We start from the raw sequence: 27,614 nt of genomic DNA on the forward strand, positions 1-27,614 counted from the left end.
TGCATTTTGTCGCAAAATACTTGTCAATGGGTAAACGATGTCGGCAAACCGGAGAACAAATCGACGAAAATACGAACAACATAGGCCAATGAATGAGCGGAGTTCTCATGCTGACTGCGGTGGTTTGAAGGAGATCACCGCTTCAATCTTACGAGGATCGGGTCTGACGCCATCCTTGTCGACTAAGTGTCCTGTCCCAGGACCAGTGTTTGACGTTCGCTGAACCGACACTTTTTTGAGTTTAGAACCAGTCCAGCTTTCTCAATGCAGTCGAGAATGAGGCTGAGGCGTTCGTTATGTTCTTCAAACGTGCGGCCAAAGATTACAACATCATCGAGGTAACACATACGTATTTCCCACTTTAGACCACGTACAGTGTCCATGAATCTTTCAAAGGTGGCAGGAGCATTGCAAAGGCCAATAGGCATAACATTAAATTGGAATAGGCCATCTGGAGTCACGAACGTAGTCTTTTCCTTGTCGGCAGGGTCCATAGGTATTTGCCAATACCCCAATCGCAAATCAAGTGTTGAATCAAATGACGTCATCGATTTGCGGTAGTGGATAGACATTCTTCTTCGTCACTGCGCTTAGATGTCTGTAATCCACGCAGAATCTCCAGGAGCCATCTTTTTTTCGGACCAGGATTACTGGGCCTGCCCATGGACTAGACGACTCTTGAACGACACCTTTGTTCATCATCTCCTTGACTTTCTCTGCAATAACTTTGTGCTCGGACGATGACACTCGGTAGGGCTTCTGGCGGATGGGGTGTGATGGGCTGTGTGTGGACGGCTCTCCGTACCCAGCATTTCTGAAGAGCTTTGACAATAACTCTTAAAAAGCACCACCTATGATGGGGAAATAGCAAGGACAACCCAGGACATGCGCTGACTACTACATATCGTGTAACTATTTATGTGATTGCGAAGTTGCCTGTTTCGAAGGTACTAATGGCCCTGTGTGAACTTTGTTTCCGAAGTTGTGCCATCAGATTGCAGTTCTTAGTGTCTGATATGTGTTTACAGAGTATGTTCATGGGCACTGGTTGCAGGAGTGATGTGGTTACTGTTTTTCATCTAATAAACTCAGTTTGTAGTCAGCACATGTCCTGTGTTCTCTTTGCTTGTCCTTGTCATAAGTGTTGCTCTTGAAGATGGATCATTACCAACTTGCCGAATTTGCTATCCTAATGAGCTTTGACAAAGCCTATGAAAGACAGCGAGTCTTCTATTCATCTGCTACAAACACTCAATCACTACTAGTGTGATGCTTTCTTCTACGCTTCTTGATTCTTGTATCTTGTGTTCAAATGCCCTGTCTCTTTATCTTATACTTCAACTTTGTCCTGTGGTTTGTGTTTTCCTGGCCCTGAATTGAAACAGGTATCCAACTCCTAGATGGCACGACAATCGATGGCGTGCATTCTAAGCCAGCCGGGGTGGCATTTTCTTTTAAAGGGTTGCTGAACCAACTCTAGGGCTTGTTGAGAAAACTCACTCCGTGGATAGCATACACTGCTGCGAACATTTTAGTCAAATTTTGCAGTTGTGTGCGTTACCTGGAGTTTACAAGTGGAGTGCATTCACTTTTTTTGAAAACACTCTCTTTTCAACAGAAGCCTTCTCATCACTCTTTTCGGGCTGCCTTATTCCGTAATATAGCTGATTCCCATTGCAGCTGCTATTTGCCAGTAGCCGACATCACTCAAGAAGGGTGTTTTGATCAGTGCACTTTGTAACTTATTTCACAATACTGCAGGCCAGATTGGCCCAAGCAGGAGGGGCATGAAAGCACAAATCATAACAGCACGTACATGCAAAAAAAAAGTTACACTGCATGTGACATACAACAGAATAAAAAATTAACCCTTTGAGGGTCAATGACGTAAATATACGGCGCCACGAACAAAGTCTGAAATGGTCGATGCCGTGTATTTATGGCACCGTCTGTATGTTTAAAAAGCGCACCAATTTCCTAACTTTTTCTTTTCTGTCGTGCTGCGGCTATGTGGGAATACAGGGAATTTTTTTCGTGCGCCTCCCTCTCTTGGTTTTCGTTGCATGGTTTATTTTAGCACTAGCTTGCTCCCACGCGTCTATAATACCGCTCGTGCATTGGCGTGCGCATGGGCGAATGGCGGTTTGGGCTTTGTTTCGCGGGCGATTTCGGCTCCTTGCATTTGTAAAACTGATGGCTGTCTCGTTACTAATCGCTCAAAGGGAGACCGCTTGTTTCTCGCTCATTTAGTGCTCATGGGGGTGCGCATAGGAACGATGCCGCCGTGCATGCACTTCCGGTGAGTTTTTTGTTTTTGAGACTTGCGAAAACTAATTGCCTCTGGTTGGCGATAAGATGAAAATTAGCAGAAGTTTGTCACACGTTTTGCTTTTTTGACGGACACACAACCACAGTTTTCTTGAGTGCGCACACCTATGCTGTTCGATAACACTATGGATGTACATATTAGTGTAAGAGCAGGAATATTTGAGTCTTGCGAAATATTCTCGTGTGCGCATTTTCGAAGCCTTGAACTATAACAATGCATCAAATTTTCAATTCTTATAAGTTTTCCTTTTTTTACTGTTGTTATTCATGAATGAAAAGTACATATATACCGACGCAAAATACTTTTTTCTCACTTTACGGTCACCCTAGAAAAATTACGGTAAATTTTTTTCGAAGTAACTGCCTAAGAAGAATTGGAATCTGCAATAAAGAAAATTGACCCTGGGCGGTCACATATGGTGAAAAAAATCAACCCTCAAAGGGTTAAAAGATGACAGAGCAGAAACAAAAAGCAATAAATGTTGAAATTCCTCATAAGAAAATTGTTTCCTTTCTACTGAAGAAACAAAGTTTAAAGGGCTTGTTCAACGTCAGGAGAGCGAAAAACTGATTCACGAAGCGCGTTCCAGTCAGCTAGTGTTTGAGGGACAAAACTGTGCTTAAATGAGTTTGTTTTAGCAAAAATAGGCTGTAATGAGTGTTCCCTGTTATGAGGGGTCCTTCAAGTAGTGGAGTGCCTGAGGAATGAGGCGGAAGCAATGCTAAGCTTTCGATTAATGCAATCAGCATTCTTTGCCTACTTCAGCCATTGTTAGCCTATGTGTCTATCTATCTAGCCTCTTGCGACGACCCAGTGGCTTAAGTTGCCTACCAGATTGAGCCACTGCGGTCATTCCAGCTTTGTAGGACCAAATGACCATGAATACTAGGTACGTGTTCATGGTCGTTGTGTCAGCGTCATGCCATCGTCGTCATGCTATCATCGTCATGCCACCATCGTCAAACAGTTATCACATTCATTGTCAGACAGCTGTCGTGGTTGTTACATCATCGTCATTCTAGTTATGTCATCCCTCTGTCGTCATGCCATTATTGCTACGTAATCGTCACACCTTCATCGTCACAGTTGTCATGTATTCATTGTCACACCACCGTTGTGGTCATTCCATCATCTTCACTACAGCTTCGTCATCCCACTCGTAATGCCGTCGTCATCGTCGCGCCATCACCATCATACAGTAGTCGTCATGCCATTGTCGTCATACACTCATCGCCATCCACATGTCCTTATGCCATTGTCACGGTATCGTGGTCATTACCCACCGCAGTGGTTTAGCGGCTGTAGTGTTGTGCTGTTAAGAACAAGGTCGCAGGACTGAATCCTGGCCACGGTGGTCACATTTTGATGGGGGTGAAATGCAAAAATTCCAATATCCCATGCATTGGGGGCACAATAAAGAAACCCTGGTGGTCAAAATAATCCTGAGTCACCCACTACAGCGTGCCTCAAAGTAAAATCATGGTCATTGTGCCGTCGTTATACTGTCATCATGCATTCAATGTCACATCATCTTGAGGCTGTCCTGGTCGTTGCATTGTCATCATTCTAACTTCATCATCCGACTTTAGTCATGCTGTTGGGGTCATTGCATCTTCGTCATTCCAGTTGTCATCATGTTGTCGTCATGCATTGTTGCCATGCCGTCATCGTCGTCGCAGCTTTGTCATCAAACAGTCGTTATGTATTCGTTGTCACACTGCCGTCGTGATGCCATCGTGGTCGTTCCATCATCTTAACTACAGCTCCGTCATCCCACTATCTTCATGTCATTGTTGTCATGCGTAATACAGTTGTCGTCACGCCATTGTTGTCATATGCTCATCGTCATCCATTTGTCCTCATGTCGTTGTCATGCCATTGTGGTCATTGTGCTGTCATCATACTGTGATCATGCATTTGTTATATCATCTTGATGCTGTTGTGATCGTTGCATTGTCATCATTCTAACTTCATCTGACTTTCGTCATGTCGTTGTCATTATGCCATCGTCGTCATGCCATCGTCGTCACACAGTTGTCGTCATACCGATGTCCTCATGCTGTCGTCGTGACGCTGTCGTTTTACCATCGTCATCACTTCAGTAATGTCGTCCCATTGTCTATATGTCATCGTCATCATACCACTTTTGTCCATCGATGTAAATCCTTTGCCATTCTATCACATTTAGGCTCCTGTTAATCTTGTGCTGCAGTCGTCATGCCATTGTCATCTTGGCGTCGTCACCAGACAGTCGCTATCATGCACACCGGTGCCATGATTCTTCAGTGGTCATTCTATTGTCATCGCTCAGCTTCGTTAGCCGACTCTTGTGATCCAATTGGCATCACACTTTCGTCATAAATACTTCATGATGCGGTCGTTGTCACATCGTCGCATTCCTATGTACTCCTACCATTGTGTTGCAATCATCATCATTGCAGCATCGTCATACAGTCGTCATGCATTTTTTGTCGTGATGCCATCGTAGCTGTTGCACTGTTGTCATTCCTTCTTCGTCATCCAGTTCTTTTCATGCCGTTGTTGTTATGCCATCGTTGTCAGACATTCATCATCACCTCAATGTCGTCATTTTGTTGTCGTCGTGCTGTCATAGTTGTCGTTCGAATGATGCCATTCCATCATTGCTATTGCGTTGATGTCGCACCACCGTCATTGTGCCACCATGCTTATGAGTGACCTTCGCAAGCGAGTGCCGTACCATAGTATGTCACTTACAGCCGAAGCAATGAAAGTCTCAGAATGCCTACAACAGAACAGACAGTAAATAAATGTGACTTCATAAATAACAGCGTGTTGCTACATTACTCGAATGCTAACTGCATTACCGCCAACAGTCATAGTAAGATAGTAGACAGTTAACAGGCAGAAGTAAGCGAAAATCTGTGTTCTGAATTTTGGTAGGAATTTACGTACTTTTCAAAGTACAACTATCGTACTGTCACTGCCTATTATCTTCCGACGCCCACATGTGTAGAAGTGAAACCTTGGCCACGCTGCGTATCAGTGTCGTAGCCGTTAGACCTCGCTCATTTCTCATAATTTTGAACACTCAACTAGCCTTGAACCACGCGGAACTTAAGGCCAAACCACGCACATGCTGGCCAGCGCATGCTGGCACCTGGCTGCTTCCGGTTAGATGCTTTGGCAGACTTATTAATAGCACTTTAAAATGCACAAGTTGTGTGTGGTGTTGCGACTGGGGGTCCGAAGACGTGGAGTTTACTTTGCCTCGTGGAGGAGTGAGTGAACGTGAGGCTGCGTCCAATATTCAGGTCGTTTTACAGACATGTTATATTTACATTGTGGGGTTCTCACCCATGCTCTTGGGACAAAGGAACGACAACACAGTAGTGCAAACAATCACAAGGGCATTTATTGCACCTTTCATAGACTAATACCTGCTAGCCGAGTTGCTACCCACAAAACATGCCGATGGGCGCGTGACAAATCACGGAAGTCCGACTCACCGCGACCGAATAGTGAGTGAATATGTTCGCCCCATGCTGGGCACCAATGCCTGGTCGTTTGCACGAATGGTCACGTGAATGGTGGCACGTTCGAACGAGGCCTTGCGAGACGGTCTCGCAGAAGCATGGATCGGCGCAGGCGCAGAACATCCGCGCCACTGGCTGACCCGGAGCCAAAGAGGAAGATCCTTCTTCTTTTTGCGCCCAAGTAATCCCGCCGTTAGGTGGCGTTAGCACAGCAACACTCGCGCCATCTCTCGCAATGCGCTTCAACCACACCAACTGCCGCGGGCACCAAGCCACGCGGCAAAGCCGGATTACAGGAGACGGGAGCTATGCGGGAAAACAACATATAAGGGACGCGTGAGAGTCACGCATCCCCACAACATATGTACAAGAAAATGCGAAGTAATACAGAAAAATTGATAATGAAGTTGTAGTCGCCGATCACTTGCGCCGTCCGTTGCTCCTTTTATGCCTTGCGTGATCATTGTTTGGTCACTTCCCCCAATCTGGCGTCAGGAGACCGATGACATCAGGTCCCACCAATCCGGAGGTTGGTTTTCCTAAAAAAGAAACTTGGTCGGAAATGCATACAAATCACTGGGCACAAATAGGGAAAGGAGGAGAACGCACGCTGGCTCCAATTGTAAACTGACAGGTGATGGCCATATCATTGTACTGACCGCGTCTCGGGCTTGGACATACCAATTTGTGTGGCGGACAAGTGATGGCCGTATCTTTGCTAATTGCTCAAACCTCTCCTGAACGATGTACTCCTGTACTGGTCTTAAATCATCCGATTTGAGAACCATTTTGATGAGGCCGTCAGCCCGTTTCCCATAATCGCGTGAGCCGTGACTGAAGGTTGTCGCGGGGCGAACAGCCGATCACAACAGTGGCTATTGTATGTCGGTCAAGCTGGTGCAGGACCAGCTTCTGCAGGGCACAGCCAGATTGGAGCATACGAGTGCGAGTGCACACTCAAGCCCCATCATGCACAAATGCTGCGCATGTGCATAACAGTTACAGGTAGCTGGGGTCTGCTACGTAGCGTACATAGCAGCTGCTGCTGGGTGCCACAATGAGTTTGCTTGCTGAGCGCATTCGGCTTGCTGGGGACAGCCACGTTTGGTGCATCATAGGTGTCAAAATCAGAAATAGTAGCGTCTACGTGAACATCCCAAATCAAATTTGAACTGTGCGCCATGGTGATGCTCAATAGGCGGAGCATTGCAGGCGCGCTACGCTCTGCAGTGGCTTTCACCGTGCAAGGCATTGAAGAAGGAATGGGAACATTGCGAAGGGGATATACGTGGCCTTTGATTGCCAATAACTCCACTTCTGCTGAACACATTGAAGTACTTCTTGTGGCAAAGTGTTTTTGAATTCCGAAATAGTATATTTTAACATCAAATGCATTTCTCGACTTCAGTAGAAAATAGCTCGGCACCCTTTTGAAACTAGTCGCAGCTTCACATAGATAAGCGATCTGGCAACGGTGTCATCATTCCAGAAGGGATGTTGTTCTACGTGACAATGCACAGTTGTGGAGAGGCAGTGCTACTTGATATCAGATGACGTGTTGTTTGTTTAAAAACCATCTCTTATGCCGTACTTTAACCTTAGCTTTTTACAGTTTTAACGTTAACTATAATTAGTGCCAGTGCACAGGTACTTATTGCTTTGCACATTCGTTAAATCTCATTAGTTGTGTGCTTCTAAGAATGTGTCTGTGCTGGTTCGGACAATGCGTCTGCTGCTGCCTTTGATGATTGGCGTGGCCTGTGCGTGTCTTGCAGATTATCCTGGAAGAAATAGTGAATGCTGACTCTGGGGCTCCCTGTTCGCCACGCCATCTAAAGAAGGTGTGTATGAGAGCCTTGGCACTGCAACATGCTAAACTCTTGTGGGACTGTGGGACTGGGTGGCCTGCCCATGCATGTCTCCACTTGCATGTGTATAATGGAAAGCATGTAGAAGTGCATCTATTGTTCAGCTATTCAAGAAGTGCCGCAGCCCACATCGTACACTGTTAATCATAATTTTAACCACCATTTATGTCTACCCATCACGGTAGTTCAGTGGCTATAGCATTGCACTGACGAGTTCGAGGTCGCGAGTTTAATCCTGGCTATGGCAGTCACATTCTGATGGGGGTGAAATGTAAAAATTCTTGTGCACTCTGAAGAACTCCAGTTGGTCATAATTATTCCGGAGTGCCACACTATGGCATGCCTCATAATCATACCGTGGTTTTGGCACATAAAGCCCCTGAAGTTAACTTAAGATTAAGAACAGGCCCAAGTGATAATGTGGTAACATTGTATCCCTGTGACCTTAGTCGGCTAATACATGTTGACTTCTGTAAATACACCACGAGTGTGTGGTTACAGCAAGCTTCTCTGGGCCATTTAATGTGCAGAGGCAGTTCATTGACAATGTCAAGAAAGCCCTGGTGCCACATGGCACCAGCAAGCAGCTGACAGAAGCTGCAGCCGTGACATGTGTCAAGCTCTGCAAAGCGTCCACTTACATCAACATCCTGGACAGCAACAACGTTGTCTTTGCCCTCGTCCAAGTGGTCATCAATGACCTCAAGGTATGAGAAACAAATGGTTTTCTCAAGTAGTGCTTAGGTGCCCTCGGCTTTTTTGAGGACACATATGGGGAGAGGGCTTATGGTACATCCGATGACTGGTTGCTTTCGGGTGCATTAGAGTTCTCTGGTGGTGTGCTTTCAATTTTGCGGTTTTAAATTGAGCACGTTCACCTGATTCATTCAGAGTGCCATGCTTCAGCTCTGAGTGCATGGTGGTGTTTCCGCCTTCAGGCAGGAAGCACAACCAAGGTTTGGCAGAATTTGTCATGTGGCTTCTCGATTTCTCTGGGAACAGCCGAACATTTGGCTCAGGTGAACTTTGTTTAGATCCACTCTTGGGAGAGTACCGTGCAGCTGCAAATCAAGTCAGAGCATGATAGGAACCAGTTTAATGTGCCGTCTTATTCATTAAGCGATCTGATGCCAGGTTCCAACAAGACTCAGGCTGAAAATTCAAAATGAGTTAGCACATAATGACAATGACATAATGAGAGACACCAAACAAAGGTGCTAAAATGCATTCTGCAGAGTGCACCATGCAGTAAAGAAACAATAAATCTGCAAGCCTACAGAAGTGCTTATTCTGCGTGCTCTTGGTGTTTATACTCACTTCTGTCTGTATTGTTGACTGTAGTGCTGTCTGCCATAGTGCTTTGCAGTGAGGCATGCAAGACAACTCTCCCCACCTTGAGTGCTGGTGTATGGATGGATGCCTTTGTGTCTCATTTGCTTCTGCATGCTGCAACCGTGTGTCGCTGTGCAGCTGCTGCTGTTCAACCCGGCCAAGCCGTTTGTCCGCAGCCAGGCCACGGTGGCCCAGGACGTGGAGCTCATGACCGACTGTTTCGTCTCCTGCTTCCGCATCAACCCGCACAACAACGAGGCGCTCAAGGTTGGATCCCTGCCCTGCTCTTCTTCTTTTTTTTTTTCTTTCACAGTGAATAACTGTTGTGTGGGAGTTCGAATTTTGTGCCGACTATGGGACCTGATGTCATCCCGTGCTGGAATCTGGGTGCACCACTTGATAGACAAGCATTCTGTCGTAACACAGGTTTAGATAACTGCGACAGTGTGTTTCACACTGAAAAGAAAGGAATGTGGTGAACACAGACTGACATCTCATCTATTTTAACACTGGATAGATGCAATTACTAAGGTTGTTTGCTGCAAATGGTAATGAAGTGTACAATTGTTGAATGGTAATGAGGTTAGCAAATTCATCAGAATGCAAATTGAAGTTCAGTGTTTGACGGAAGCCCGTTGAGCAGTTTGAGCAGTTTTTCTTCAACAGTAGACTGAAACGAAAAGGTCATAAGAGTTCTGCTCAATGTAGCTTATTTCAAAAGAGCTAATAGTAAGAAAAGTAATTCGGTCAAAACAAAGTCTCGCTATCCCTCAACCTAAGGGCTTCAAGGAGGCCAGAGGAGCATAAACCAGCAGCTCAGTAGATATCTTCACATTCTAAAAAAACATGTTCTATCGTTTCCTTAGCTTTACCTCAGAGAGCATGTGCTTCTTCATACTTGTTGTATATCGCTTTATAACTACACGTTCTAAGGCTGCCTGAGCTCGCTTCAAAATGTAAAGAGCTTCCGTTTGAGTTATCATAAATTGTTTCTTTCCTGACCTCATTTTTTCCTCTTAAGTATTCACTCATAGCAGGTTTCTTTTCCATTGCTACCACCCATGAGATTGTCTCAGCCTCTCTTACTTTACGTTTGATGTTATTTTTTTGCCATGTTGATGACCATACCAGTCACATAATTTCTGCTTAGGTTCCTAGTTGTTTTCCTGCACAGTGAGTTAATGTTTTCCTGTACAAATATATGAACACTCTTGTAAGCCATATTCCTCAGTTGTTATTCAAAATCAATTTTACTCTGAGCTTCCCCCACTTCGAAACTTGTCCAGCCTACATTACCCTGCACAGCTTCATTAGTAGTCTTCCCGCAAGTGCCCAGTGCGAGGCGTCCCACTTACCTTTGATTGCCATCGAGTCCCGATTGTACCCCTGACTTCAAGCAAATATAACCGCATTTCCAAATGTGAGTCCTGGAACCATTACACCTTTCCATGTAACCCGGAGCACCTCGTACCTATTGTATCCCCATAGCGCTCTCCATTTCATTAGTGCCACCGTTTTTCTTCCCCTTTACTGTTATTGTTTTATCCTGCGTCTCCATACATCTACCTATCGCCTTCGTTTATCCATATACCAAGGTATTTATATTCTTTTCCCGAGGTATTTCTTGGCCCTGAATTGACACTGTCTGTTCACTGTTTTCATTGAATGCTATAAAACCTGATCTTTAATGCTAAATTTCAATCCTAAATTCTCACCTTCCTGTCCACAGATAGCCAGACGTTGCATATCACTTTGTTTGTTAGCAAGCAACACAATATCATTGGCATAACACAAACCTGGAAGTTGCTGCTCAACTATTGTGCTCGCCTGTTGGTCCGAGAGATTAAACACGGTATCAATTCCTCCTAGTGCCCGTTCCAGCCTTACCGTGTACATCATAAACAGCAGTGGGGATAGAGGGCACCCCTGTCTCAGTCCCTTGTTGATTGGTTGATATCAACTTTCTCCTCGCTCCTCATCCCCTCCCATTCAATGCAAGTGCTATTTTACCAGTAAATCTCCCTCAAAGGCTGTATATAGTTGTAACCTGAGGCTTCCCCTTCCAGAATATCCCACAAAATGTTGCAGTCCATGTCATATGCTCCGGTTATGTCTAAAAAAGCCACATACAATCACTGACCGATTTTCCAGACCTCGCAGGGACCGAGAAATAGTCTGAAAAATTTGCGTAAAAAATTTGTTCAGCCCCCCCCCCTCCAAAAAAAAAAAATGTATTAGACTTAAAGCAGCTTAGAAAAAAAATCTCCAATAATGCCCTGCCTCATACTACGCCTGAAAGCGGTCAGATTTGCTTTGATTTGTGCAAGAGTGACGTGGTCACTGTGTTGGCGATCTCCGCCAACGGAGGTCACCATGGAGGTCAAAGAAACGAACCGCGTTTCTTCGCACCACTTGGCTCTCGTGAAGGCACAGGAGGTGACGCCGATTGCACTGATGTGAAGCCTACTACACAAATCTCTACCGACTTTTCCTTTCCTCTGCCACCTTGCATGTTTATGTAGCCTATTGCATGGCAAGCTTTCTTCTTTTCCCCCTTTTTCCGTTATTGACGGTGATGCTAGTCTGAAGTTCCCCTCGGGGATCTTCTTCATTACTACTTACCCTGGCTTCCTGAGCACCCATGGGCCCCCCAGAAAAGCAATTGTGCAAACTTCTGCAAACTCTAAAATTGTGTTTTAGAGCAAACTAGCTCTAAAACAAACCATGCAGTGAGAACCAAGAGAGGGAGGCGCGAGAAAAAAATTCTGTGTATTCTGACATAGTGGCAGCACATGCCGGGAAAGAAAAAGTCAGGAAATTGGCATCCTTTTTAAATGTACAGATGGCGCCGTAAATATACGGCACCGACAATTTTGGACTTGTTCGCAGCGCCATATATTTACGGCATTGACCCTGAAGGGGCTAAGTAAAAACTCTTCAACAAATGGAAGAGCTTGGGGTTTTATTGCTAAAAAGTTCACATTTCGATAGTCCCCGATAAGTTCAGAGCTTCTACGTTCTGTGGGCCAAGCCGCTGCTAATGTGAATATGAAGTGCTGCTAGTGGGCTATGAATAAATGAGAGAAGAAGCGAGGGTCTCGAATCTGGCAGCCTTGATGTCATTGAGTAGCGTACGAGGGTTCATTAGCCACGTGCCCCCTCTCCTAAGATCACGTGTACGTGACGCCATTGGGCAAAAGAAGGATGTACCATACCTGCCCACCATGGCTCTGATTGGTGCTGGCTAACACTCCTAGGGCTAGATCTAGTAAACATAAATACCCAAGTTAGTGGATGGATTGATAGCTGTCGCCGTTGCACAATTGGTAGTGCAACGCATGCGTAATGCGGAGGTTGTGGGCTCGGATTCCACTGGCGACACATTAGCTTTTCATACATTTTCATTTCCCTTTCTTTATTATTTTCTATGTTTCAATTTCAACCACAGCTAGTTTCCCCGATTCTTTCCTTGACTTCATTGACTGTTGGCTTTATATAATCATGATTAAAAAAATCAAGCCCCTTGGCTCCCCTTCTGGTGACTGTTTTTAGTAACTCTTTAGGCACGTCATCAGTAGCTGGATCAGGGTTTGTGTCAATATCCCCGCATGCATTAACAGCAAGGACGAAAAAGGTTCGAACAGTGCTTTGTGGTTTGGAAGCACAATTCAGGGGCCAACAGACCTAAAGCAGGCATAAGGTAATTTAGTTAAATTGTCTACATGTATTATGAAGAAAAAGTTGCATAAGCATACCATCGTGTTCATACCTCCAAGCCCACTGGCGAAGCGCTGTGGACAGCTGGGTTTTATCAGTTCTGTCGGTGATGCGCTCGAAGAAGTTGGGCTTGCACAGTTGTGGGAAGGTTTGAGGAGAGGCCATATGTGCTCGTCTTGGCGGAAATTGTTTGGTCCGGTTGGACGGGCAGGGCTTTGGCCCAAATCCTTGGTCAAGTTGAAGAATGAGTCGTAGGCGGTAGTCCCGTCAGGTGACTGAAGGCCAACAGAACCATCCGGGTGATCTGCTACCCTGGACAGTAACTGTAGTACAAGGAAAAAGTTGCATAAGCGTCCCATTGTGTTTGTGCCTCCAAGCCCACTCGAAAGCTTCGGAAAGCTTTGCTATAGATTCCAACAGGCCACGTTTGATCTGCTGCATTGTTTTCTGTTTATGGAACTATACCGTGCTGTGGTTGGGGGAGTTACAATGTTCTTTAGACCTGGCTCACTTCTTTCTTTTCGTTTAACTCAGAAGAATGACAACAGTTGTTGTCACTGGACAACAATATATGGGCGTGTCTTTGGGCTTGACGAGGCTGCTGCTGTGTGCACGCGTGTGCGCAGGTGTGCCTGCACGCCGGCGGCCCCACCTGGACGTACCAGCACGTGCTGCTGGGCTCCCTCCTGCGCGTGGTGAGCCAGCCGCGGCTGGCCTGGTGGCCCCAGGTGGACCTGCTCTACTCCAAGGCCCCCGAGCTGCGGCACATGTTCACCGACACCCTGAACCGCGTCACCCAAGGGTTCGTCTCGCACGGCGGGAGCTCCTCGGGGGGACCTGCCAAGATGATCCCCAGCCTGACGCTGAAGGAGAAAGTGAGCACTCTCAAATTCAAGGAGAAGACCGAGGAGCAGCTCTCCTACAAGAACCTGCTGCTGCTCATGGTGCGGCTCATCCATGCCGACCCCATGCTCATGCTCAACGTGAGTGCCCCCTGCTGCTGCAGCTGCTTGGGGGAGGGAGTACCTGCACCATCTGCACAGCAGCACAGCTGTTCCAGTTGTGCGCTTTGCTCCGAGCGTTGCGTGATGAGCTTCTTCCCCTTGTGCCTCGTGCAGAGCCAGGGCAAGGCTGGCCACGAGGTGCAGAGCAGCACGCTGGAGCTGATCAACGGTCTGGTGTCGCTGGTGCACCAGCCGCCCAGCATGCAGGACCTGGCGCAGGAGGCCATGGAGGCCCTGCGAGTGCTGCACCTGCCCGAGCACATCGAGCGGTGGAACCCCGAGGCACCCATCAACACCTGCTGGGACCTCTCCTCACAGGTCGGTGGACCGCAATGGTGCGGTGCGCTGCTTCATTTCATTGCTTGAGCTAGCCAGCCATTTGATGGATTCTCTTGGGGAACACAAGACCTAATGAGTCATGTTGAAAATTTAGAACACCCCACAAGCGGGTACTGATAACTTACAGTTGTCAGTAAGTGCTCGTGGTGTGTTCTTCCTTTGCCTTCATCCTTTCTAGTGCTAAATTTTCAACACGAATCAGTTCCGGCTTTCTCAGTTCACTCTCCTTATTAACCTAATAGCGTTGGTTGTTTTTGTCCCACTTGCGCCACTGCAACAGTAACAGTACCAAATGCATGCTTCTGTGCTTTTAAATGTGTATGGACCCAGCTGCAAATGGGCATGTCGTAAAATATCAATTTTCTTTATTTTCTTCTCTTTATTGAGCTAGTTGCCCATTCTAAGTTCTACTGCGAATAGCCCTCCACTAACAAGCCAACTCACGGAACAGAAGTGGCACACATAAATGACACAATTGGCCATGTATTGCTGCTACTCTCCCATATATTGTTATATCCATGTTGGGCTGCACAAAGTGAAATCGGTTATCTTTTATTCTCTTGGAGTGATAGCCTTGCTTGCAGGCTCGCCAACGTCTTTGCTTGCTGACCCAATTCACCCCAAGTCTCTAGGGCTTGTCGTACTGCTTGTTTCTGCATATGTCATGTGAGCGGTATGTCCATTTGCGCCTAGAAGTGTTTGTTATTGCACATACAGGCTCGTTAATCGCACTGCAGTGCAAGGGAACACTTGCTGAATGCTCCTCGTCTCTTTCTGTGCGCAGGCGCTGTTCTCCATCTCACAGAAGCTGATCCAGCACCAGATCATCGGCTACACAGATGTGCTGCGGTGGCTGCGCGAGGTGCTGCGGTGCCGCAACGCCTTCCTGGCACGGCACCGCGAGTATGCCAACCTGGGCTCCCACGTGGCCATCTGCAAGCAGGCACACATCAAGCTAGAGGTCGTCTTCTTCATGTACCTCTGGAGCGTTGACATTGACGCCGTCCTCGTCGCCATGTCCTGCTTTGCCCTGCTTTGCGAGGAGGCCGACATACGGTGTGGACAGGACGACCTGACCGTCACCTACCTGTTGCCAAACTACCACGTCTATCAAGAGCTGGCCACCGCCAGCACTGTGCTCACCACTGGTATGCAACGACACCACCTTCTTCTTTCACCGTTGTTGCGTTTCGAGGTTGTATAGGAGAGTTACAGTGTGGGACTACTGCTCCACCATTTCTGGTACTGTCTCTGCCATCTACCAGCTTTGCTAGCTACACCGCACCAAGTGTATGAGTGGCAGAGCTTAGCTGGCACATACTAAACTGCCTGGTGGCCGAAGTAGTTGCTTAAACATTGTACTGGTTTATATCTCTGTTGGAAGTTCCTATCCTTATCAGCATCACACAGCAGGTGAACCGTTACCTTTAAAATGAAATTCTCAGATAAAGTCCACTGCAGCCTTGCTTGCTTGCCTGAAACACTGTATGTTATGGTAGAATTTCTCTCGGACAAACCTCAAGAGCCTCTTTGTTTGGGGCTGTCACTTGCAGTGAGCTATCTTTTTGTCCGTTTTCGTTTCCCTTTTTTATTGTTTCTACTTTTCTATCAAAAAGAGAAAAGCTGATTTCTTCTATGCTCTTCCTTGCTTCACTCTGTGCTACTCAATGTATAAAAATCAATTTGAAAGAGTGTAAATTTGGGCCTCTTGCTTCTGTTAAACCTTATCATAATGAACTTCAGTTCTAACATCTTGTTATAACGAAGTATTTTAACTTTTTATAACTTCTTGTCCATAGAGCGCCATTTATTTAGTCTAAATATAATGAGGTGTGTTTATACAGCATTTCAATATAAAAAAATTTTCACTGCTGCGGCGAAAGAATACCAAGGCAATAAATGGAAACTCCCGAGGAGGCAAATGGTCAAATGGTTGAATTATAAGTGGCTGTTTGCAAACGCACCCCTCAGGTGTGACGTGCAACCAAGAGCAACCATCGAAGCGGAGCATCACCATATTCTCACGTTCCCTATAAAGTCCAAGTGCGACAAGAAACTGTCGCACCCCACGCACTGTATACTTTGGGTGCGAGTGAAAGCATACGAGGGTGAGCCGAGAAAAATGGTGGCTTGATGAGCACAGTCTTTCTAAGGGAGCAAGGGGGAGGGATTGGGGGCACATATGCAGCCTGTGTGCCCTGGTTTAGAAGTAAACATGACGTAAGGAATGTCTGAGTTGCGAAAAACCTTTATGGGGCATGAACATTAAAAAAAAAAAGAAAAAAGGCTCTATCATCAATGAACGCAAACTATGAACCCAATAGAAAACTCTAATAAACAACGAACTACACAAAGCATGAGCAATTCGACGCATTCCCTGAACTGAGTTATCAGTTCAGCAAATGCGACGCGCTGTGCTTTCAGGGAATGCTCGCACACAATGTACTGGTAACTTCAGAATATTTGCATTGAGTCCACTAGCGTTTCTGTGTCGCCTCGTCATTGCTGTTTCCGATGAAAGGTCGTCGGGCCCATCGATGCGCATTGTGCATTCAGCATCGCTGTCTCCGCGGTCCGGCCCACAGTTCTGGCCAGAAGGTCTGGATGGTGGGATGCACCTTGGTCGCCTGGCCGACTCCGCTAGCCTGCAGATCGTAGGTACAGCAGGGACTCTTAGAAATGGTGCCGTCAGCCTGTAGTTGGTCCCTGGTGGGGCGCCAGCTGGACCCGCGGGTCGCAGCCGGGCCAGCATAATTGCTTGATTTCCGCCGCCTCCATGAGCCACTCGTCACGTCCAGCCTCCAGCTCCTTATCCTGCTTGTCATCCCAGAACGAAGCTGGGCTGCTTCCTTCTGCTACATGTCCTTTCACGGCACTGGCCACTAGTTCCAGACATATTTTTCAGCATCTTTTCCGTTCAGATATTCAGTTCTTTTTGTTTGGCCACTTCCTTATTTTCTCACGTCTTCTTTCTCTTTGTCTCTGCCACCTCGTGCTTTCTTGCTCTCTTTCCCAATTAAATGTCTTGTTCTTCCTTTTTTCTTTATCTTCGTCTTTTTCTTTATTCCCTTGTTTCTTCAGTGACTCATAACAGTGCAAAGAAAAAGAGTGGGCATGTTGAGATGGCCTGGCATCGTGTGCGCCGTCTTCTGGTGCATTTAGTCCTCATTGCCGACTCTCAAATTTAACAAAATAAATTCTTTTCTCATTCAGATTTGCTTTTTTCAGATTGCCCAATAACTTGGAAAATTTTGCTTCCTCATTCGTGAAACAAATATCTGTTGGAGACTACTTATTTGCATAAATAGTTGAGTCTGAGTGTAAAGAAGCAAATTGCTGATTTTACTGACTTTGATGTAGCGAGCTTTAACCGCATTACATTTTAGCCTATTAGCATATAAAGTGCTAGCAGAGTGCTTCGAGCACTGTTGTGTGCTGATAGGGTAAACTACAAATTGAGCCTCTCTTTTCTTTATCATTGTTCAATTCAACACTTGGCAGGGTTACCTGCCATGTTTGTCAACAAAAAAGGTGGGAATTTGTGTTTGTCTAGGCTTCTTAGTGTCCACATCACACCTGCCTTCCCCCAAGTGATCTATGAAAACCAGTGTTGCTTTGCCACAGTCCAGATACTGGAAGGGGCATAGCTACCATGTTTTAAATGTCTTATTGTGAGGGGCCCAGATAAAGGCAGATTCACAGTTTTTGTCGGGTCAAACCAGGCAAGTAACAGTGTTAAATGTTATATTGAATGATCCGGACCATGAAAATGCAAATTGTCTGCGAAATTTGAGCAGGAACATATGCAGTAAACTTATTATGTACTTTTTAAAAATTGCGTTGGAGGCTGTCACACAGTCACCCGTCTTACCGTGCAGATACTTGTCCTTAGCACACCGTCCCTCTTCTTCTACTTCCAGGTCGGGCAGTGCTGCAGAAGCGGATCATGGCCTTGCTCAGGAAGATCGAGCACTGCACCCAGGGATGCTCCCTGGTGAGCATCGTTTGCATTCACATGCTCAGCAGTGAAGTCACCGTTTTGAGATATGCCAAAACTGCACCTGCCAACTCTCCCGAATTTCCCGTAAAGTTTAGGAATTTGGGCTCATTCTGTGATTTTACGAGTGTTACGTCAAGCTTTACGAAAAATGATTTCTGTTCAAGGAAAAGCTTCGCTCGTCAGTCTCCGACCGTGCCTTTAGGTGTCTTCTGATGGTGAAAGGGCACCAGAAGGGTACCTACTTAGGTAGATCACGTTTATTCCAACAAGTTCCCGAGACAGGGGAAATCGGCAACAGAAAAGTTGATGTGATCTGAAAACTGGGATTGCTTGGCAGTTTGAGTTGTTCAAACTTTGCTGCTGCTTGTGGGCTGTGTCTAAAGGTAAATCGTTGCTAATAAAGTGCATATGTAATCTGCAAAAGATGTTTGCTTAGTGCGAACATAAAAAAAAATGCAGTCCACCCTTTCAGATTTTGCCTGTGGAATTAGCTCAAAGGTTGGCAGGTATAATACAGTGAAGGGCACAATGATAGGAGCATACCACATGCCAGAAATACGGTCTTAATAATCTTCATTCCAATTGTATGTTGTCACAACTTGCATCTGGAATACCCTTGTTGACGAGCATTACCATGCAAGCACAGAAGCTTGGAAAGAAAGATAGGGCCCCCGTGGCCGTGCAGGCCCAATCTTGAAAGCGATCTGCAATGGGGACGCAGTGCGCCGAGTGCTGATAGCTTCGTCTGCGCTGCGTTTTTATGGTTTAGTTCGCATTGGGTAGGCGTAGACACGCTTATGCATTTAAAATTTGCCAGACTCAACTGTAGCTGACGTTTACGCAATGCAAAGCATTGCAGCACGAGACACCGACACGCGCTGAGTTGGTGTGGCTCGAGCATCCCGACGCACATGTCATTTTTGCGGTTTTGGCAAGCATTACGCTTGCGCTCATATTCAGCCTGGATCAGCAGCTTTGCCGAGCAGGGCGCCTTAGCGGAAAATTTTGACGTGCTCACTTGGAATGCATGGCTGCGGCACGAGGCGCCAACACGCATCGGCTAGTGGGGCCTGAGCGGCCTGAGACACATCTTGTCATTTTCCTATCGCACAGTGTTTGAAGAGAACAGCGATGGAAAACCAAAACGAAACCACACCGGTGGGCCATGCTAGATAACAATGCCAGCAGAGTGAAACATGGCGCTTATTTTGCACTGTTTGCATCAGAGCGGTGGTGTATACGGGTTATCTTAAAAGCATGCAATGTGCATCCAGTAACACTATGCCACGTGCCCTGTGTCACAGATGTGTGAAAATGTTTATCGCAATAGGGTTGGCGGTGACAGCTATGAACGCAGGGTGCGATGACCTAGGAGGAGATTTGCTGGTATCGAAATAGGAGACTGAGTGGGTGCTGCTGTTTTCACGGGACACGGGCGTGTACTTCGGGGAAGCTGCTGCAATGGGCGGCTACTGTTCTCAATTGCGCACTTCCGCCTTTTCCTGTTTACATGGGATCTAGCAGCTGGAAAACATATCATATGATTGCGCTTTAGCAATGTACTGAACATTGGTTCTGAAATACCGTGTTTTCTTGGAACGTATCGACTGGTAAAATAGAACCGCAACTGTATTGGGTCATTTCTTCTGTTTTCGGTTGCGAACGTTGGTGCTATTAAATCGCACGAAATGGGATTGTATCAACGAGGTTCTACTTTACTTGCCTACTTTCCATAGTAGTCAGCGGAATTGCTAAGCGAGAGACATCACAAAAAAAGCTAGACGGACTGCTGGCTATCAACTGAATTTTGTTCATGGTCTCTTGTTCTTTCATGTTTTCTCCTGTCTTGCAAATTGGGCTTACAGTTTACCTTGACTAAGTGCCAACTCGCTTAGATACAGACACATTCGAAATTTTTTGCATTGCCTCTGGTGTTGTCCTACAAAAACTATGAGGTGCTCTTCGACTTTGAAGTCACTGGCTGTTCTCACGGATTCACTTTTTCCGTGACTGCATGGACGCAGGCATGGGAAGACACATTCATGAACTGGGATGCAGTGACCAAGCTACTAGTAAGCTACCCCAAGTCCAAGTTGGAGGAAGGCCAGATGATCTGTGAGTCGCTGCACCGCACCATCGGCAAGCGGCGTGCCTCCCACCAGAGCACCGAGCACGAGCTTGAGGACCAGCTCAACGAGTGGGCCAACATGACGGGCTTCCTGTGTGCCCTCGGGGGCGTGTGCCTGCAGCGCAGGTCACCGTCCTCGTCCTCTCGGGCTCTGGTGCCCTCTTGCCGGTCGTCCCTCTACGGCGGTGGGGGAGGGGGAACCGGTACCCTCACTTCCCTGGACGCCCGCACCAAGGGAGGAGGTGCTACGGCTGGGGTGGCCGGAGGAGGTGGCGGAGGAATGCTCACGCCAGGACAGGACATCCAGTTCTGCCCCGTCACACAGTGAGTTGCTGTTCTGTCACGTTGTCAAGGGGGCCAGGTGCTTTACTCTGGAGCGATCACTTTTGGGGGTGCCTTCACTTACTTTTACGCATACTACGCGAAATGGTATCCAGCATATTGACTCGCTGGAATAGTAGGCACACTTCTCGCTGCCTTAGCCAATCATCGTTCACTAAAAGAAATGGCCCCTAAATCAATTGGTCTGAAACATAGCCACCAGCAATTGTAATTGTTCATTCTATTCCCAGAGGGCATGGGACCAACACTGCAGACTGCAAAGCGAGTGGCAACATCAAAAGATTTTGTTTTCTTTGTGACATGGGACTAACCCTGAAAGCAAAGGCCGTAAACTCAAACTTGGGAAGTGGGACACATTCTGCAAGAAACGAGAAGTGGGGCGAGGTGACGAGCTGATTTCGGACATAGACGAATGGACCGAGATGCTCAGAAGGGACGTAGACGCTGAAACAAGCGACATTCCGCCTGAGGCGAACCTCAAAATGATTGACAGTAGGCTCCTACACAGTGGAAAGCAACGCGAGCAGTCCTAAAGAGATGGAAATGTCAGACATAATAATGCGTTGCGCAAACGTATAGCATAATTACACAGAGACATCGAAGAGCACATCGAGCGCTTGGCACCTCTTTCGACACCTATTAGATCCGGAGGAGACTGGGGCCACCCAAGACCACAAGACTCGTAGACTACTAAGAGATTATAAAGGCGATAACTTCCTCGACGCAATAGGTAACCGTTACTTTAAGAAGGCTGAAAACATCCAACACGCCGAATACGATGGCGTCACGAACGACAAACTGGACGCGGAATTTAGCGAAGCGGAAATTCGGATAGTCCTGTTTGAACACCCGATCGGCGCCCGGCACGGACCGGGTTACCAAGACTGCGTAACCTAGACGATGAGTCAATCTGCCTCACGACGTATGTCAACGAGTGCTGGCAAGGGGGCTCCCTTCCCAAAGCGCGGGAACGGGCCCGCATTATGATTCCAAAGCCCGCAAGCAAGTTACACTCAATAATCTAAGACTGATTTCGCTTACATCTTGCGTTCATGGAACACGCAATTCTCACCTGCGTGACCGACTTTCTCGAAGACCGTGACGCGTTCCCGCACACCATGCTAGGATTCTGCTGCAACCTCTCCACACAGGATGTATTGCTTCAGCTTAAACACCAGATCGTAGATGACACTACCAGCTCTACTAAGGCAATTCTCGGCCTAGATATTAAAAAGGCCTTTGATAACGTTAAATATGAAGCGATCTGAAAAACAATTAGAACATTAGGACCAGGTCAAAAAACATATAATTACGTTAGAGATTTCCTCATGTGCAGGCGCTCATGCATCATCGTTGGCGACGAGAAATTGCCGGAATTTGAGACGGGTCCGTCCGGCACGCTGCAAGGATTCGTTATATCACCATTACTCTTTAATTTAGTTCTACTCGGTCTACCCGAGAAAGTAACAGAAGTAGAAGGATTGCATCTCAGTCTTTACGCGGATGACATCACCCTCTGGGTTCCTGGGGGAGGATGTGACGGTCACGTCAAGCGAACGCTACAGGCAGGAGTAGATGCGGTCCAGAATTACTTGCGTGGAATGTTCCTCGAGTGTTCAGCTACCAAGTCCGAACTCTTAATCTACAAACCCACAAGGAGAGGTCGTAAAAACCTGCGCGATGAGGAACAGGAATACTCCAAAATACGCATTATATTGGCAGATGGTACTCCTGTACCGCACGTAGACAAAATTAGAATCCTGGGGTTACACCTGCAGGCAAACGGCCATAATGGAGAGACGGTGCAAACACTTCGTCGTTCGGTAGATGACACGAACCAACTCTTGCGTTGCATCATGAATAGACGCAATAGTATGCGTGAAGAGTGCGCAATCCGTCTCGTGCAGGCGTACGCTATAAGCCACATAACGTATGTTGCCCCTACCTGAAGTGGATAGTGTGCGGAAAAAACGAGGTCTAATGCATGATAAGAAAGGCTTTCAAGAAGGGGGTCGGCGTTCCACTCAACCCAAGCACCGACAAGTTTCTAGAGCTCGGACTTCACAACTCACTTGACGAGTTAACCAAGGCGCACGGCATTGCGCAATATGAATGATTATCTAAATCAAAGACAGGTCGACGCATCTTCAAGTCGCTCTTCATCACGTACCACACTCAGCATGGAGAAAAGACGGCGGTTCCAGTTTGGTCCTCGACTGCCTGATCATCCCGCCGCTTCCCAAGAACCTGCATCTGACGCACCACCCTGGGAGACACACCAAACGAGCAAGAGACCTTCAGAAGAAGTTTGGCAACAGCTACTAGGCGGTGTACGTAGATGCTGTGTGATATGGAGAATGGAGAAGCACACACGCGATCGCTGTTGTAGACCACACGGGTAAGTGCCTCGCAAGTGCCACGGTGAGAATGGCACACACGGAGGTGGCCAAAGAAGCCGCGATAGCCCTAGGGCTGGCCGCAGTGCCGAACGCTGCGATCGTGATCAGCGACTCACAGGCGGCAATCCGCGGCTTTGCGCGGGTTCGCGTCTTGCAGGAAGCGGCCTGCATACTCCAAATTTGTGACGACGGCAACTCGTCATCGCCCTCGCAACCCCAAAATTCTATGGTCTTCCTCCTCTGGATCCCGGCACACACTGATGTCCCGTTAGCGAGCAACGAGGCGGCCCAAGCCACAGCTCGAGGTCCCACACGTCGATCCGCCGCAGATTATCTGGCCGCCGCCTCCGCCCTCGAGAGCAGGACATCGGATCTGCCGGATCGGGACACTACAACAGAAATGCAGCAACAAGAATCGCAATGGGCGTGGGGCGATTGCCTGATCAGGTCCAGAGGCCTCACCCAACACTACAGACTCGAAAGACGCACATTCCTGCCACCACATGATAAATTAAACAGGAATGAGGCAGTAACTTTACGCTTGCTCCAGACACACACCTACCCTAGCTCCGCCATCCTACAACACTGCTACCCGGGCTTATATTCAACAGATGCCTGTAAAGCTTGCGGACAGAGAGCAACGCTGCGACACATGCTCTTGGAATGTGCCGGCAACCGCGGTAATGAGACCACCTCCGTTAGCGATGCATCCGTAATTGTGGCTGTTGCCACAGTACCGGAAGCCTCAAGCTTGCTTCTTCCTGACGACGCGCCGGCTGCGGGAGACGGCAGGGGCCTTCTTCATCGGCATCGCTGCCATTGGAAGGCGGCTCCCAAAAGTTCAGAGTTGGCAGACCAGCTCTGGGCCGTCCGGCAAGCCGAAGATGCTGCCCGATTCCAAGGACTTCGAGCCGCCGTCTGAGGCCACCACAACTAAAGCTGCCGGACCATTCATTAATAAAGTATCTTCTTCTTCTTTGTGAGGATTTGACATTAGCTTTTGTGCTTCAGTGCTTGACGTACTCTTGGTTACCTTTGGTGTGAAAGGTGTGTTGTGTACTTTTATTGAGAGGAAATGTCTAGCTAGGCATGCTGCAAGTGTCTCACAGTTGTGCAATGCATCTTGTGGCACACGTAACAGTGTAGGGCTCTCGAGAGCAAATGCAGCTGGCAGGTGCGAAATTGTCATGGCAATGGGCAAAAAGTCTGTACATTGTTTGTTCTAAGGGGGGACGCGGCCTTTGAAAACTGAAGTATTGCGAAAAAGTCGACTTTTGGAAAACCACATATTCAGGCAGTATGTCTTCTAAACTACCATTTCTGTAAATATCAGCGTCTAATTCATCACAAAACTATTTCAAATAAAGTTTATAACGAGCCGCAGCAGCCCTCGAGCTGCAGCAAGCAAGCACTCAAAATACCCCTACTTGGTGCCATTTCTCCACCGCTCCCCCGAGCACCCCCATTTTGGTGTTGTTTTTTCGTGCATTCCTGTGACCTTTTTTCCCGCCACCTGGGATGGCGGCGGCAGCATGGGAGAGGCATAAATCGTTCATGATTGGAGGGCTTGTGAGAGCTTTCAAGTTTCCTGCGGCTGAGACGCAAAGCTGAGATTGGGCGAAGCGCGCGCTCCTCAAGGACGCGGGGGAGCCTGCGACTCCCATTGGCTGCTGCATGCATTGACATCGTGGTCTCCTGCATAATGCATCCGGCCGTTGTCTGCTTCGGCTCCTCCATCGCTGGTGCCCTTTGTGTGTTCCGCTTGCCATCATCTATATTTGCAGCCGTTCGCATATTCTCCAAGTTTCTACCGTTTCTACGAGACGATTTTCAATCGTTTTTACGAGATTGTTGTTGCATTTAGCCCGCCGATTGTTGTGCGGTCAGCCACGATGCGCCCAAAGAAACTCGAGACGCAACACACGTTTGGTGCAATGAAGCATTCTATGAAGCTTGCCCGCACACCGACGATGATCACACCGATGGTTCCTGTGGGGCAGCTTCTGCTTCATCTATGCAAGAGCGTGGTTGCGTCGATGCTTCTTGCTACGTGACTCCTGCTCCACCGGCGCAAGAATTTGTCGGGACGAGTGGGCCTTGTGTCTCGTGCTCATCGACAGCGACTTCCATATCCTCTCTTTCATCTGCCTAGGACAGTGCAATCGCATCGTCCAATGTGCACTTGTAAACACATTTCCTGACATGTGAGGAGAAAGAGGCGACAGATAAAAAATGCGCTGCTGTGCAACGAGGACTTGGCGCTATCTCAGCGACGGAGCGGAAATTTCGAGCAATGGAGCACAATCCTTAAGCTACCACCGCTACAAGTGAAGGCGAAAAATTTCTCCTTGAGAAAGACGCAGAATGCATCCGAATAATTTCACTCCGTGCTGTGGTCCCTGATGCCCATAGAGCAGCATGCGTCGCTGATTGCTGTGGAGGCAGCACTGCATGAGGCACTTTTAAGATATAATGCTGGCTGCCACAGGGCCACCCAAGAGCTATGTTCATCAGTGGGGCTAACACCTGGCCACCTGGCCATTCAAGGTGCAGCCGAGAAAGATTCTTTGCACTTGAAAAAGACCAAGAAGCGAACGCAAGAGAAGGTGGAAAGGTGTCTCCAGTTATACTGCAAGGTCATTTTAGACCAATATATGTGCTCAAAACTTTCAACGCTCATTTTCTCAAAATGACTTTTTTGGCTGGTAAGGATGCTGGCTGGTAAGGATGCTTGTTCTTGCCATATCTCTGTAACTGCTCACCAGATTTCGAGAGGTTCTTTTTATTGTGTGTCTGAACAAATTTCTGAGGGCAAGACAAGCCCATTTCTTTTATATATTGTGTCTGTGATTTGGGATATTTAATCAAAATTTGATTGATAAAATCCTAATCACCAACACTAAATTTGGTGGTCTGCTAAAATTTTTCTGCAAGGAAACTTAAAAAAAGGGCTCCGTCTTGGCCTGAGGTATCCATCTGGGACTCATCATCATGAATTTCACAGTTGCAGCACCTTTTAAATATTCTCCAGGCCTGGAATGAGAAAACCATGTGCACCATTCTGACATATTGCTGTAACTTGAGAACCAGTGAGCATAAGTGCATGAAATTTTGTATTTCCACTAATGCTTTTGCTACGAGTCTATCCTGAAAACTTCATTAAGATATCTCAATAAACAAAGAAGTTGGTATTCGAGGGTAGTCTCCCCCCTTAAATTTAGGACGACGCAACAAGCTATGGAAAGAAGAATGATGGGTGTAACGTTAAGGGGATAAGAAGAGAGCAGATTGGATGAGGGAACAAACACGAGTTAACGACATCTTAGTTGAAATCAAGAAAAAGAAATGGGCATGGGCAGGGCATGTAATGAGGAGGGAAGATAACTGATGGTCTTTAAGGGTTACCGATTGGATTCCAAGAGAAGGGAAGCGTAGCAGGGGGCGGCAGAAAGTTAGGTGGGCAGATGAAATTAAGAAGTTTGCAGGGACAACATGGCCACAATTAGGACATGACCGGGGTAGTTGGAGAAGTATGGGAGAGGCCTTCGCCCTGCAGTGGGTGTAGCCAGGCTGACGATGATGATGAAACTAGCTCAGTCAAGACCACTGCGCAACAGACCACTGCGCAACTTTGATCCACGTGAATGACTAAAGCTTACTACAGTGACGTTTGGGCTGAGTGAGCTTTCTACCGTTCGTGTGCAGGTTTGTGGGTCAGCTGTTGCGTCTGCTGGTGTGCCACAACGAGAAGTTTGGCACCCAGATCCAGAAGCACGTCAAGGACCTGGTGGCCCACGAGATGAGCCCGACCCTGTACCCGATCCTCTTCGACCAGATCAAGGCCATCGTCGAGAAGTTCTTCGACCCCCAGGGGCAGGTGAGCGGAGCCGCCCGGTTCCCATTTGGTATGTGACCACTCCTTGCACCCTCCGCACAGGAGGGCGAGGGACAGTCATTGAAGCTGGACGTGCACGCCGGTCCGCGGCCCAATCGGTCGCGTGACTGCAGGGCCACGCGCGGTCCAAAGGCGGGCAGCATTCACGCAACCGACCAAAAGAGTGGGACCAACCGACAGACTACCGATTTCTGCCTCGGCATGAAAATGGTGCGCAATGGCTGTGCTACGCCGCTGGCAAGATCGACGAGCCGATAAGTGTGCCGCGTTGCGTGCATGTGAAGCTTTCTTTTTAACTCCCAGAAAGGGGCACCCCTAGCTGCCTGTGCATTTAGGCCTGGCACTTATTTAATACAACAGAATCCCACTGATGTGTTTTTCAAGGAACTGGGGGAAAAAATCCGTAACAGCCGGACCGTAACAGCCGGGTGAACGTAACGGTGAGGAAGGCTGCCAATCGCCACAACGTCAGTAACAGCTCTGAATGGCTGCCAGTGCAGTTATTAGACGCCTCACTGCTTGTACTGTGACGGGGTGGCGCGTGCACGTGTGTATAATTAAGGGACATTTACAATCTTTTGTAACAGTGGCCCATTTCCATTCTCGATAAGCTTCACCACACAGCTCTATTGCACCAAAACTAGGGGTGTGCAAATATCAAGATTTTCAAATACGAATCGAATACGAATACTTAGCATTGAATACTGAATCGAATATTGAATAATGATATGCAAATGCATTTATTA

General features: G+C 47.4%; 1 protein-coding gene across 6 annotated transcripts in view; it reads left to right on the plus strand.

Annotated features, from left to right (window-relative positions):
• Positions 1-27,614, plus strand: part of Nf1 (neurofibromin 1) — a 175,105-nt gene that overhangs the window by 34,411 nt on the left and 113,080 nt on the right. For 3 of the 6 annotated variants that reach the window (XM_065431661.1, XM_065431663.1, XM_065431662.1), the window contains exons 10-19: positions 7,620-7,685; positions 8,243-8,419; positions 9,183-9,311; positions 13,388-13,744; positions 13,880-14,083; positions 14,889-15,252; positions 18,025-18,098; positions 20,129-20,556; positions 26,679-26,850; positions 26,911-27,078. In XM_065431661.1, coding sequence (XP_065287733.1) covers positions 7,620-7,685; positions 8,243-8,419; positions 9,183-9,311; positions 13,388-13,744; positions 13,880-14,083; positions 14,889-15,252; positions 18,025-18,098; positions 20,129-20,556; positions 26,679-26,850; positions 26,911-27,078 — 2,139 coding nt within the window. The remainder of the gene's footprint in view (positions 1-7,619; positions 7,686-8,242; positions 8,420-9,182; positions 9,312-13,387; positions 13,745-13,879; positions 14,084-14,888; positions 15,253-18,024; positions 18,099-20,128; positions 20,557-26,678; positions 26,851-26,910; positions 27,079-27,614) is intronic. The other 3 variants (XM_065431664.1, XM_065431665.1, XM_065431666.2) reach the window with 1 other exon arrangement.

The sequence above is a fragment of the Dermacentor albipictus genome, chromosome 2, assembly GCF_038994185.2.
Source record: "Dermacentor albipictus isolate Rhodes 1998 colony chromosome 2, USDA_Dalb.pri_finalv2, whole genome shotgun sequence".
In the NCBI taxonomy this organism is placed as follows: Eukaryota; Metazoa; Arthropoda; class Arachnida; order Ixodida; family Ixodidae; genus Dermacentor; species Dermacentor albipictus.